At 38.9% G+C, this 15,312-nt stretch overlaps 1 protein-coding gene across 1 annotated transcript in view; it reads left to right on the top strand.

Annotated features, from left to right (window-relative positions):
- Positions 1-15,312, top strand: part of galnt18b (UDP-N-acetyl-alpha-D-galactosamine:polypeptide N-acetylgalactosaminyltransferase 18b) — an 85,741-nt gene that overhangs the window by 54,982 nt on the left and 15,447 nt on the right. The window contains exons 7-8 of the mRNA XM_035954050.2: positions 9,726-9,911; positions 13,972-14,109. Coding sequence (XP_035809943.2) covers positions 9,726-9,911; positions 13,972-14,109 — 324 coding nt within the window. The remainder of the gene's footprint in view (positions 1-9,725; positions 9,912-13,971; positions 14,110-15,312) is intronic.

The following is a 15,312-nucleotide window of genomic DNA, read 5'->3' as shown; positions in this document are numbered from 1 at the left end:
CATATTGTTTAAATTTCTGGAGCACATAAATCTTTGTTTGGTTTCATTATCCAGAACTTTAACAAAGCCTTTACATATGGGATACTTTACACAATTTAAACAAATACTCCATTCCTGTCGCTATAATTCGACGTGAATTCACACAAGTGGCTGGTTGTGGCTCTGTATAGAAAGCAATGGTAGTAAGAATCACATTTCTAAATATGACAGCCTCTGCATTGGTTTTGTCAACATCTCATACCTTCTCAGGAAGCTACTTGTTTTCGACGAGTTTTAGTTGATGCATTAATTATTCAAGACAACGAACCTTCGTATGGCTGTCTGTATGGATTATTTCAGCCCCATCTCCCAGAAATTACATTTATATGCATTTATTCTTCATTAGCTATTTATTTTCAAGGGCAACGTTCAGAGCCAAGTGAGGGTCAGCAAAAAATACCTAGAGGATGGGGGATTTATACACATGTAAAACATTAACCCACAGAATGCTAATTAGTCCCAGTGTTGGGATTTTCAGTACTTAACAGCTCTCCCCAAGTCCCAAAATGTAAAATATGGTGTGCAAACGTTAATTCATAATCCAGTAAGCAGAAATAAAATCTCAGTTATATTAGGTTGGAATATCTGTTTTGCCTTGAAAGCAGCACCATTTCTTCTAGGGTTCCTTGCAGGCAGTTTTTCAACCTACTTGGTAAATAGGTTCTTCTGAGCATCTTGCCACAGTTCTCCTGTGGATTAAGGCTGTTTCTGTGTCCTCTGTCTCTTCATGTAATCCCAGAAGGGCCTATACCATCTGCTGTAGGACTCTGAAGATAGTTCTTTATGACTCTATGGCTGTATGTTTGGGATTGTTGTCCTGTTGCAGAATGAATTTTGGACTGATCAAATGCCTCTGTGGTGGTATTATGTTGCAGATAAGAATCTAAACATCTTAAGTGCCTAAAACTTTAACACAGCACTGTATATACTGTGTTTTTGCTCGGTTGTGTCTTTTGGTAAACAGTCATGAACACGGTTTTGGTTTAATTAGCTGGTTTACTGAAACTGTTTATGGTGCTCACAGCTTCACCACTGGGAAGGTCTGAATCAAAGTCAAGGACAGAAGAATGGACATGTATTTCTAAGTATAATTAGTGTAGAGTTCATAGACGGAATATAAAAGATAGACGTAGCCACTGCCATTTTGTACCATTTGTAACATGGTACATGGTACCAAGTACCATTTCGAGGCCTTAAATTCAGAATTTGGTCGTCATCATTTTGGTCTTTTGAAACCTGACGTGGCTAACAAGAGATGGATCTAACTGAAAATTGTCCAGGTAACAGCGACTTGTCGATCAAAACTGGGGCAACAGTTTACAAGATGAACATCATGCTGTGTTGAAGGACACTTGAAACTAGTGATTGAGACCATAAACTCCTTAAGAAGAACTTTAGTGAAGTAGAAGATTAAGTGAGAAGTTGCGTCATTCTCTCATAGAGTTCTACTCTTATTTTTGGAACCAGAGGAGTTGCCCCCTGCTGGCCATTAAAACAATAATACAGATTTAAGTTACTTCCACAGAAATTGGCTTCACTTTCATATTTAGAGGCTACATCCAGCTTTTATATACAGTTTATGGTAGGGCTGCAGCTATTGATTATTTTCATCATCTGTTATTTTATTATCACGATTCAAAAATTAGTCCTTAAGATTGTTCTGAAACACAATGTGACACTTCAAATTCCCCTTTTCTGTCAAACCAAGAGTTCAAAACCCAAAGATATTCAGTGTTAAACAAAAAAAGTTGTATCTATCACATATTTAATATCAAGATGCAACAATCAAGCAGTGAAACCGACACTTGTTGACCTTTTGAAGTGATTGCATTTAAACATAGGTTTTGGTCAACCTAAAATGAACAATTTAAATATAATTGCTGATTTGCTGCGCACAATGATTTACATAAAGGGAGTGTCTGTACTGGAGTGAGTAGGTTTTAAATTTTATTTCACCTTTATTTGGCTGACTGTTTATCTCTGGGGTTTAATTAATGACCACATTGGGCAAGAAGAATGTTCCTCTCATGACTCTAATCAAGCCTGGAGATCCCCCTAATAATTTTCTCATGAATGACATAATTTATTGGAGAGAATATAGGATTTAGTGGCTTATTTTATCGGCTACAGTTCAACAGCCACATACTTTTAAAAATCCTTTCAGTTTCTTTTGGAACACGTGTTGTATGTAAAGCATTTTCCTGGACATTCTTTCTGTAGGCAATTTTTTGTAGATTAAAGTGGAACACTGATGATGATATTCAAATTCAAGTCTTAATTGTCCATTTGTGAAATTTCCACAGTATCGCAGGTTCATAAAAGATGCATTAAGTGACTGATATTTAACTTCTAAAAATTCCAGGACCATTAATGGAAGATGTGGCACTTCCATTGAAGGTCTTTAAATGCCATCACAGAAGAAGCGTTGGCCGGGCAGAGACACGGATATAAATGTCCATTAGTGAGTTTGCTGCAGTCGAGGTTGTTCATGGAGTAGAAAATGCAACCTGATTGATTTTACAAGTGTCCTGCCTGTGGCTTAATGTGACAGCTTCACCTAATGAATTAAGCTGATCTGTCTTATGCTTTCTTCACGTAAAATTATCACCTACTTCTTTGTATTCAAGTTTTCCTTACATCTGCTAGTTTTAAATGTGGGTTTTCACTTTTTCATTTAAGGTTCAAACTCTCATCATCCTCAGTGGTAATCAGCTGAGATGAAAAGATGTCTGTGAAGTGACATGAGCGAGGGGTTTCACTGAGTCAGGCTCCATTAAAATTTTGCTTCGAGTCCAAATTAAATTGTTTTGTGATCCAGGTTTGGATCAGGGTTCTCCTATTCTTTATGTGGGAAAATCTGGATTCATTTAGTGATGATTTTTATTCAAACCTGAGACAAGCATGGAAAATTCCCACCACATAGTACATATTAAACTGCATGTCTCAAATTAGCATAGGCAGTTTTCTGTTCTGAAATATACAAAATGATTTGGGCATAGATATGGTCAAGTTAGACAAATGCAGACAGCCTTCATGTAGAAATGCATCACTTGTACATGACTTTGTATTCTTGTGTGGATGTGGAGACAGAAGGACAATGGTGAAGTTGCATCCGGCGTTGACTCTGCAAGTCGGTATTATCTGTAAATGGTTCAGCATTTCTGTGGAGAGGATGGGAAATGCACTCCTCTCTTTCAGACAACAGACAGTGCGAGCTGATACGCATGCAGTGGAAACTCTATGCCAATTGTCTGCAGTGCTTCAACTCTGTGCTCTGGGCAGCGAAAGAGGAAGCTAAGCTTTACCTTTAAAGTAAGTCTGTGCTTTGATGTGCAGGGTTTTATTATCACAAAATACTGAGGAAATGTGAAATGAATGCAGTGGGAAATATTAGGCTGTTTTTTAAAGCCAGTTAAGGTTTCTGGAGGGACAGGAGAGGTGGTGCAGGAAGATGAAAGCAGATAGCTTGAGATACACAGACAAGCATAAAGGGGAAAAAAGGAAATTCCTAGCACAGTAAATCACAAGAATATATGGATTAAAAGTTCCTGAGGTTCTGCTCATCTTGTCAGCAGAATGTAGATGTATGAGTTTCCTTTGCTGTTGCGTTTCCTTTCAAGTTGTGACATTTATCACTGACAAGGTGTCACCACATTTTCACATCAGAAACTATCAGGACGCCTGTAACATTGCAACACGTTTCAAACTGAATTAACAAAGGATTTGCTCATTTGCATCAGTTTAGACTCCAGTTTTCAAGTCATTTTCCAGTATTGTTTTAAGTGCAAATGAAAAAATAATCTCTAGACACTTTGCTGTGGCATCCCACTGAAAAATTTAATAAGAGATAGATGCATCATATCCTTACATCTAGTGGCATTCGAAAGACGGGCAGCTTTTTTATTAAGGGCTGTGATATATAGCAGGAAAAGTCAGCCCATCTCATTTCCCTACCTCCAGCGTGCTGTGATGACTCATGCCATGACTGATGCATGAACTCATGGTTTTCCAGATCTTAGACTGCCCAGCTTGAAATGAGACTGTATCATCTTTTTGAAATCGTCTGGTATCTCCAGTGTGTTTTCCATCTTCACTGAAACATAACATCCCGTAGGGCTGCATGAGAGCAGGCGTGAAAACCAATCTATAGCTTTCATAATGGTTATGGTATGTGGAAACTGTAAAGTACTTTTCAGGAATATATTTGTAATTTCTTTCAGTGAATAGGAAGAAGAAAAAGGAAACACTTTATTGCTCATTAATAACATGTTAAGAAAGGGATAATATATCTTGACAAGTAAGAAAACTGTAGTAATTCATAGTATTGGGGCTTCAATTTTAGAGTAGAGTTTAATTGAGTGAAACATATTCCAAGGTAATATATTTTATGGTAATTAGTGACTAACAAGTAATATCTTTTTAAGCTTCAGCTCCCTATTTTCTGCTGCTATGGCTGTTGAGGCTTTACATTCTTAAATGCTGCATAGAAGTGGCAGATTTGCCACATGACTTTCCTAGTGTTTTTTAAAGAAATGAGTCAGAAATTAACAAAAGTTACTCTTCATTTGTAGCTGTTTCAATTCAAGTATTCTCCGCTTAAGCTGGCTAGATAATTAACACTATCTCTGCGGGTTTGGTGAAAACTCTGTTTCCTGGTAACTGCTACTGACTCTGGCCTTAGCTCACCTCTAGGACAACACATTTCATTTCTAGAGCAGTACATGTGTTGCTCCTGAATGTATTTTTCTCTAGCACAGCCTTTACCAACACAAAATCTAGTTAATTTCTTACTTGTCTAAAAAATATTTGCGTTCATCTATCAATTAAAAACAACAAAATTGCTATTATTCTGCAGCAAAGAACTGTTTTATGCCACAGGAGTGTTTTCAGACAATTTGTGTACATCTTTATCCTTTTTTTGCTTTTAAATTTTCTCTTGTTACCAACAAGACTTCAAGCGACTGCTGCTATTAGTGAAGAACAAAAACACGAGCATCTTGTAGCCGCCTTTAAAGCCTGCAGGGGGTGAATGCTTGACACTCTAAAGATAGATTTTGGGTGGAGTACTTTAAGGCTGTGAACCACGCACAAACCAGAGGTTGCCAAGAGCTTACAGCATTAAGCAGACTGACAATCCAGTTATGAACCTAAAGCCTGTATACTGGTAATTTGATTACAACTATTGCTGCGCCATAAAACTGATCATTATTATGCTTCATATCCTCACAGATTTTTGCTAAATAACCTTGTGAGTGCTCCCATCAAAATCCACTTTAAGCCACTGTACATCCTGCTCAGTAACCAGCACCACCACTCAGAGAAAAATGAATAAAGCACTTCCACTCACATTACATTTACATTGAAGGTATTTAGCTCCTGCTCTTATCTAAAGCAAATTATGATGAGGGCAGCAGGAAAATTAGCTTAGGCTCAGCCTGATGGTGCTCTGATAATAGATCTAAGCAAACACAGCTGTAATGTGAGACAGCTTCTCTGCCAGAAAAGTTCTACAAAGAAAAAGAATTAGAGAAAGAACAGCTAGCTGGTGAGGAAGATGAGATTGATGAGACAAGAGTATATTTGCAAGAGGATATGGCAGAAAAGGGTCTGATACAAGAGGGAGCAGAGGACGTGAGGTATTTCTTGAGGAGATGAGTTTTAAGTTTACAGTGGAAGAAGGTGGTTGTGCCGCCCTGACTGAGACTGAGATTGTTCCATTGCTGTGGAGTCGGGGAGACTTCGCGGAGTGAGCACCTGACTCTTAATAACGCAAAGTAGACACAAACATGGGCTGCAAGCGGCAGAGAGGCGATTTGTTTCTACCACAGTGTGGGTGAAGTATCGTCCCTAAATGACATGGACCAAGTGTCAGCAATTAGGTTTACAAAACTTCTATTTGACAGCATGGAGGTGGAGCACCGTCTTACATCCAAGACTGTGCCGCCACCATGGAGTAAAGCGTCGTGTAATTGTTTGCTACAGCACTGTCGAGCATTTTGCTTCGGCAGCACGCTGGAAAACGGATTGTCTGAGTCAACATGCAAATTTGATGGTGGGTTTCATCATTCAAGGGGGAATGCACCATTAGGAATATCTGACTGTATGAAGCCGTTTTGTTTTGAATGGAATAACAATACAGCCATCCGCAGTAATGGAAGACTCCGGCTTTTGTCTTGACAGTAATGGCCCATTTCTAGAAATGAATTTGGAAAATGGCTGCAGACAATTAGTGGCTAACTGCAGGGGCGTCACAGAGGCAAAAACTCTGAGGCCTTTGTTTCGTTGTCAGAAAAGAAAGTTGACTCTCAAGAATGGAGGAAAAATTGTGTTTGGACCAAGGCTGCACACAAGCTGTAATTGACTAGGTTTTAGAAAGTGTAGGCTCGAAGACAGGCTGAAGATTGTGCAGTAAAACATTGCCATTAATCTCCAAAGTCATGTGTTAGCCAAAGATCTGTTGATTTTTAGCATCAGCCAGTCCTCCACTTTGGTTCAGACTAAAATACTTCAACAACTCTCTGATGGATTGCACATTAATTTATACCCATGTTGGCCAGAGCATGAATCAGTCTGACTTTTCAGCTGGCGTCACCACAAGTTTGACATTTGTGGATGGTTTTGAGGGAAAAGTCTCAACAATCATTGGATGTCATGTGGTTTAAACATTCATGATCCCCACATGATGAGCTGTAATAACTTCAGCAACTTTGTTAATTATTCCCCGGCTTTTAATCTGGAAATCTTATTGTTGATCAATTTCACTTTGTCATTTGTAACCAAATAACTGTTGAACTTTGTGTCACTTGTGTAGAAAATCTTAACAAACTGACCTGCTAAACTAAGATGGGAAACAGCTAATATTATAACTGCTAATCAGCATGTTAACACTATTTTACTCATTGTTAGCATACTGATGTTCGTCATCGACAGTCTTAAAGTCAAAGTGATGCAGCTTACAATATAAACCAGAGCAAAGAAGCAAATCCCCAGAAACAATTCAAGAAACAACAATTCTGTCAAATTAATTAAATAAACTAGTCTATAACAGCTAATATGTAGTAAGAGTTGATTAGAGAGTTTTTTTGGTTGATCACTGTGATGATCAACCAATGGCTTCAGCTTTGTGTTTCCCTGCTGTGATTGTTGTAACTTAAATCGACCTGCCACAACATTAAAAACATATTTACGGGTGAAGTGAGCAACACTGAGGATCTTGTTACAATGCAGTGTTCTACTGGAAAACTTTTAGTCTTGGCCTCCATTTAGACGTTGACACGAACCAAGTGCCTGAACATTGTGTTCATTCTCAGTCAAGCATCTGCAGGATGCACTGGAACAGACTCAATGCACTAAGGCTCCACCCTGCAACCTACAGGATCCAAAGGATTCGCTGCCAACGTCCTGGTGCCAGACACCACAGAGGTCCCAGGTCCATGCCCAATGAGTTGGAGCCAGTTTAGCATCACGAGGGGGACCTAGACAATATTAGACAGGTGGCTGTGTGATGTGGATGGCCGGCATATTTTTCAGTGTTCAGTTTGAAAGCTGCATGTGAATAAGAATATTAAGTAATCTGTGTTTTTTCTGTCTTTCTTCAACATCACTGCAGCTGCTAGAGCTAGCCAATTTTTTTGAGACATTGAAGCTAATAACTACCACCCCACCATAAAAATCTACTCCAACGCCTTAAATAAACCAAGATGTTCTTCAGTTCGCTTCAAGTCTGAACTGTACATGGATTCTTTAATCAGTTGTATCCCAGAGAAATCCGACAACACTAGAGCCTCTTTAATATGTGTGTGAGTAAACATGTACCATGTATTATTATGTACATAATTCACAGCTCTTTACAAGCTGTGCTTTCAAATTATGTGACCTCCCTCAGATTCACGATTTACTGCTGTGTTAGAAATTCGAAAGATCCTCCTTCCTTTGAATTATATTACATTTTGTCACCCGGAAAGTAGTTAATAAAAAGACAAGGGAGGCAATTTTTGCTCTTGAATAACAAGACAGTGGCAGCACACCAGCTAAGTCACGACCAGATATGCTTGACAAACAGTTTAATGTCTACTGAGAGTGTCCTATCATTAGTGTCCCCATCATGTTCACAGTTTATCTCAAATCTGATGTTTTGTTCTCTGTCCTTGATGATGCACATTTGCACCAAATATCTCTTTTGTGTCTTTGGGCTTTTGATGGAAATGACAGGAAGGATATCAGCTGTGCCATTCTGTCCTCACATAACAGCACAGTGGGTTGATTACAACCTTATTCATACTGAAACATCGGGTGTCCTGTGCTAATGTCAAGTTCAGGGCATTTAAGGGATTTCTGAGCATCTTCCACAGGCTCTGGTAGTGACATCTCCTTTAGTGACCCCACATAAATAACACATTTTCACTGCTTGTCTGGAGTGTTTGAATTGCTTTGAGATACCATTGAGATGCTTCAGATACCAATCAGGAGCTTTATCCAGCTTAATTTATTTCTAACTCATTTCCCTCCGAGCTTTAATTCTCATTATTTCTCAATGATATCTCAACTCAGAAATTCATATCCTTTTTGATGTTTTAGTATTAATCAAAAAAGGACAAAATAAATTTAAATACCAAGAACTCATGTCTGATTTGGCTGTAAAAGATTACAAGAAATATTTTAAATAGGATTGAAAATCAAGTGGGTTTGCACAAATGTCCATAACCAACCATCAATGCTTGATTACAAAAACTTGGAGTTTTTTTTCACAAACTAGAAATCATTTATAAGATGTCCTTGATTCTAAATTGGGACTTTATGTGCACAAAGTGAACAATATTTAGTTAATTAAATTTCCTTTCTGGCATTTTGGAGAAATTGTTGTCATTATCTGTCACTATTTGCCGAATGGAGGTCGGAAAAAGGTTTGCAGAGATTCCTGCAGCAGGGTCTTCGGCCTCCCAGAGGTCTTCATTATGTGAGGAGTTTGTGCCACTGGCTTTTGGTCATCAAGGAGTCAGGGTTTCCTCCTGGGCACCAGGGCTATTCACATTCTCTACCAGGGGGAGTCCATCCTCACAGTCAGGGATACAGTAGACAGCAGAAGTGATGAGGGGCCTCTGCTCATCAGCCACTCCATGCTTTAAGCAGCTTAGATAAGGTGCCATCATGGCCCAGTGCATCGACTGTAAGGAATTCCCCAAAGAGCTTTTACACCTGAGTGTGTTTTAGAAGGATATCGTTAGCATCAAAGCTGAAACATGGAGCAAAAAGAAGAAACTAAACAAAATAATTATAACTGAGACAAATGAGAAAAAGTAAATAATGGAAAATGGTGCATAGTTTTAAGACACAAAATAAAGTTAATGAAATGACTCAATTGTGAAATGAGGTTTTTTGTAGTATTTGTGTTCCCTGGCAACATGAGGAATTGAGCTGTAGAGAAAATCTTTTCTTTTTGAAGTAAATTTCAGACATTTTCTTTTTTTAAAAAAAAAAGGCTGTGTAGCTTGCATTTGCATCAGATAAAAGCCCTACAGTGTGTAAATGCAACATCTGAGCAGCGTCTGGTACCAACTCTGGTTCAAGTCTTGAAGGGTTTTTTTTGTTTTGTTTTTTTGACTTTCATTTACTGCAGTGCTGCAAGCATTTTCATTGCTTGGCATAATTTAGACGAATAACATTGTTTTTTCTTTTCTTTGTACCAGGTGTGGCAGTGCGGAGGCAGTGTGGAGGTCCTGCCTTGCGCTCGCATCGCTCACATAGAGCGCGCTCATAAACCCTACACTGAGGATCTGACGTCTCACGTGCGACGAAACGCCCTCAGAGTTGCAGAGGTTTGGATGGATGAATTTAAAAGTCACGTCTACATGGCATGGAATATCCCTCTGGAGGTGAGAAATCATATAAATCACGGGTTGTTGTTTTTTTCTTACAGAGCAAGCCACTTATTTAATGTTTTAAGTCGGTAAATTGATGAATTTCTTACAGCTTGTCAGCAGATTTGAATGTAATGAACAGTGGAAATTGTTGGCTATTTTGACATATTTGCCCAAACAAACATTTGATCCCATGTATACTTGAACATGGACACGAGGAAAACTGCCTTTTTCGATCATTTACTTAACATAAAATATCACCTGATGTATATTTTTGGGTGGAAAAATTAAGCACACCCATGGCATCAGAAGCTAGTATTGCCCCCTTTAGCAGAAATACCTTCCTGTAGTCGTTTTGCATAATTTCCCACCAGTCTCTGACATCAGCTTGCTGAAATTTTTGACAACTCTTCCATGCAAAATTGCTTCATTTTCAAAATATTGCAAGATTTTCTTTCTAGTACTGTTTCAAATACCATCCATCGTATTCCAGTATTAAAATTGGACTTTTTTCTGACGCAGCCATTCTATCCATCCTCCGTTTCTTTCTTTCTTCTTGAGCCATTTCTGGGTAGATTTTTGCGAGCCTGCTTAGTATCATTATCATGTTGAAAGCTCCAATTCCGGTTCAACTTCAACTTTCAGACAGATGGCCTCGCATTATCTTCAACCACGCTTTGATTTGATTCAGAATTCATAGTTGAGTCAGTGGCTGCAAGCTGCCTGGTCCCAAAGGCAGCGAAGCAACCCCAAGCCATAACATTTCCACCACCATGCCTCACCGTTGGCATGAGCTTCTTCTCCTGAAAAGCCAGCTTTAGTTTTGCTTTAATGTTGTTTTTGAATGGCAGAGGCTTTTTCCAGGCTCGTCTCCCAATGCAGGTCAAATTTCTCTTTTGATTTTAGAGACATGCCCTCTGACACAAACAGTTGCATGAGATATTTCTTTGGATGGATCATAGTAAATTTGCAGATAGCAGGCAGAAAGAGACATTTAAGTTATGTATCTTAAGTTATGTATCTGACCACTGCTCTCTGCCATACTAGATGCCTTTTTTTTTTCTAAATTCTGTCTTTTTGGAGCAGGAAACAATAATATTTGATATTTGGATATGCAGGGACATAAATCTTAGTTTAAAAAAAAAAGGTTTTACAGGGTTAAAAACTATGCCTACTTTTCGTTGTCAAAACCACAATTTACTGGCTTTAATCTGTGTAATTTCTCACAAAGCAGAAATCCATTACAAGCTGTCCTACATTACGGAGTTCTTTCAGCTTCACAGTTTTTTTTAGCCTACTGAGAGGAAACAACGTCTGCAGAGCTGCGATTCTGAACCATTTTAATACAATATAATTCAACTGGCTGAAGGCTACAGATAGCAGAATCATTTTGTGCGGACAAGGAAAAAAAAACACCTCCTGCCTCAATAAGTGAGTGTATTACATTACGTTGTCATTGTATCAGCAACATATCAGAAAAGACCACATAACAGAATTTTGCAGCAGTGATTATTTTTCCCATCCTTAATAGAAACAACATGCAAATAAGATCTTCAGTTTGTCAAAGCTTGTTTTGTTGTTTTTCTTTTGTGTCATAATCCAAAGGAAGCATTCATACAGTTGCCCCAGATAGATGTGGAAAAATGAAGCCACAAATATGAATACAGATGATATCAGACTCAGTCCATTCTGCAGTCACCAAATCTTCATTTTACAGGGTTTTGAGTGTCATCTGTTATCAGCTGCTCCCTTCCCATCGCAGATGTTTAGTTGAACGGGGCCCCTGACACCTCCTGAAGGCTCAAATGAAATGATTTTCTTGTCACTTACAGAATGGCCTGAATTAAATACGTGCCACTGAATAAATAAATACCTAATATGACTCCAATAAAACGGTCTAAATGGAGACGTTAGCAGTTACAGAATTCATTGTAAAGGGGCTGGGAATAAAATTTTAAAACATTAATTAAAGAAACTAACTATATTATGGCTGTGACTTTGTAGCAGAACTATTAATAATGCAGAAAGGAAAAATTAAATAGAATGATTGAAGATGTACATGATTTATTTAAACAGCTATGTGCTTTATTTTTGAACAGAAATGCAATTCATCTGCTCATTTGAATCTCTGTATGTGAGGCTTTGTTGTATAACTCAAGATGTTAAGTAAAGACATCGCAACATGTTGTGCTTTTACAGCTGTATTAGTGTAACATTTCAGGGTTTTCACAAAAATGCTAATTTTTGTTTGATCTTGAACTAAATACAGTAAATTGAGATAAATAATGTTGTCTTATGTTAAATGTAGCATCCCTCAAAGGCGAAGTCAAATGTTTGTTCATCGAGGCTGTCTTTTTTTTTCTTGTCCTGCATAATCTGTTTGAATATGTAAATCCACGTTATGAATAGATGAACATCTGCAGGCAATTCATTCAGTCAATAATAAGGCGTTTAACAGAGTCTGTACTCAAGAAGCATGAAATTTAGCCCCAGCTTTAGCCCCATGAATTAACCACACAGCAAAATTGTCAGTGTTAATTTACCTCTGAGAGCGTAAAAATCAACACAGCGTTCATCTTAAGTTCGCACCATTTTGAATTCTCGTGTTTCTGAGCACCACGTCAGCAATATTTGCACCCACTTCAGCTTTTTAGTTGTTAAAGAAAGGCATCAGCGATGGCAGATGAGGCGCATGGACAAGGTGCAGCAGATGGTGACATGCAGCGGTGGAAGTAAGAGCACCAGAAACACACTGTAAAAAATACTGCATTGAAGCTAAATCTGAGGAGTTAGGAGATGAATAAAGTGTAAATTTTCACTTTTTTTTGTGATTCACTGGTTTATTGCTAAAAATGTAATGTATTTTCTACGCGTATCATGTAGTGGTCAGTTAGTCAATTGCATCTGATGGAATTGGTGACATGAATAAAGTTCTTCATCCAGCTCCCTCCGTGCAGCATTGCAGTCAAAGGTTCTTTGCCTTCCGGACCAGTGTCTTCTTCTAGCACCTTCCTTAATGTCGTACTAGGCTTCCCAACCCTTGTGACAGAATCGGGTTTCCGTAACAGTACTCGACCAGTTGCTTCGTTGTGTCTCATCACATGCCCAGCCAGGGTTAGTCTACATTGCCGAATGATGATTGACAAGCATGGATGTAAGCCATATAGCAATTTGTTGGTGAGGTGCAATTTCCAAGAGATATTTTGTACCATCCATAGCATTCTGGTATAAGTCCCATCAATTCTTTTTGAGAGTGAGCGAGAGAAGAATGACTCTCAGATATGAGGGTTAGCAGCAAATAGCAGTCCCAGACCAAATCGCAGGCTGCCCTTTGGCAAGGCATTGCACCTGCCTGCTGCCTGTGCAGGGTTATGCAAAGATCCATACGGGAAGCAGGAATGGTGATAGCATTGGTGGGTGAACATCGACAGACAGTCACTGATGCCTGTTTGTTAAGCGGACGTACTGTCAAGAGTCAGCGGTTAGGAAATTATGCCCCTTCAGTGGGGAACTGCTCCTGTGATAGTCTTGGCAAGTCGTCACAGTATTTCTGCTACTAGAAATTCATGATGAATGCAGGTTACAGCTCCACAGTTGAAGCCCATGCTACTCGGTCCCACCATGGTTATGATAAAGTCATGTAGTGGAGTATAAAGTAAATTTGCATGTGAAATGTAGCTGAAGTCAAAGTCTTGAGTAACATTAAAATGTTAACATAAACATGCAAATACAGGAGTGATGGACCTTTAAACTGCATTTACAGACAGTAGTTGAGCAAATGTACTTGTTATTTTCCATCTCTGGTGTTATGGGACTGTGGCTGTTTGATGTGGCGGCTGGACAGTCGATGGTTTTCAAGTCAGAATAGAAAAAAATCAAAAACCTTATAAAGGCTATTCAAATACACAACAAATGGCTGCACAGTGCTCCTCAATGGCCCATTATCGGATTCACTTCTTCACAAACCACAGTTAATCAATTTTACGCTCTGTGTGTATGTATGTATGTATGTGTGTGTGTGTGTGTGTGTGTGTGTATGTGCGTGTGTGTGTGTGTTTGCTTTAAACCCATGCAGGACTCGGGGATTGATATCGGCGATATCTCTGAGAGGAAGGCTCTGAGGAAGAGGCTGCAGTGCAAAACTTTCCGGTGGTACTTAGTCAACATCTACCCTGAGATGAGGATGTACAGCGACACCATCGCATATGGAGTAGTAAGCTGACGCCTCTTCCTCTCTCTTCATCCCACATTCAATTCAGTGTCTGCAAAAGCCAAAACAGGGCTAAACCGTGCCTGAGCAAATCATTTTAATCCCTTGTGTTGGGATCCGGATGGCTGCAGTCAGGAACACAAACGGTTCACAAAGACGAGGTTTGCTGCAGCAACTCGGACTCTTTCCTTCACTCGTGGGAAGTTACTGAAAAATGGCCTTCAGTGTGATTACTGTGGTGGTTTTAGATACACAAATGCACAAATATGTAGATTAAATGAAGCTGATTCTGCTAAAGGGCTTTGCAGCAGGATTTTATTAGTCAAAGAAGCCAGAAAAACCGACAGCCAACAGGGTTTGCTGGCAGTGTTTCTATTTGCCCATTCCTAGTTGTTCTCAAACAGCTTTATTTCCACGGTCCTCCCACCTCACATCACTATGATGCTCCCTAATACACAGTGACACAGAGACCGCAGTATTACGGCACTGCTTTCTATGCAGAGTGGATTCTTTTTTTTTCTTGTACAAACTGACAAAAGCTGGATGGATATGCTGAGGAAACAGATGGGCCTCATTACATTAATTTCTGCGCGTTAGTTGACCTCGTTATTCTATATTTGTGACATGCATTTCATGGGTGAGGCAGTCGTGTGTGGTTTGAGGGTTCATTACATGCGACAGATTGTGATCCCTGTTTAACACAGCAGTAAAGAAGGAAAATATACAGCTAAATTATGTAAAAACACAGTGAGATTAGAAAAACATTCTACGTATTCATTTTGATGTGCTAAAAGTATCACAACAAAATCTGTTCTGATTGTATTTTCATCAAAACTCTTCTATGTTTTTCTTCCTGTAAGACATTATTAACATTTTTTTGTGTTGATCTTGGGGATGTTTACGTTGTCCAATCAAATGTGATTTGGGATGACTAGCTAATCCCGCCGAGCAGATCTGATTTAATTTCATTTGCCCCAAGGTGTACAATGTTTCACATACTAAGAATAACGCATTTAACTAAGTAGGAATAGAAATACAAGAAGCAAATATTACATCAAACATTGCCATGCCATATACTGTACTATTTTAGAAGGACAAGATAGTAACAAAACAATGTTTTTCATGAGCATCACTAAAATATAATCAAACCCACCTCGTGTCATCATCTCACTTGAGAATTTATGGCAATACTTTGGATGCAAATTT

This window comes from Amphiprion ocellaris, chromosome 1 (assembly GCF_022539595.1).
Source record: "Amphiprion ocellaris isolate individual 3 ecotype Okinawa chromosome 1, ASM2253959v1, whole genome shotgun sequence".
In the NCBI taxonomy this organism is placed as follows: Eukaryota; Metazoa; Chordata; class Actinopteri; family Pomacentridae; genus Amphiprion; species Amphiprion ocellaris.
This window is presented reverse-complemented; position numbering and strand designations above follow the sequence as displayed.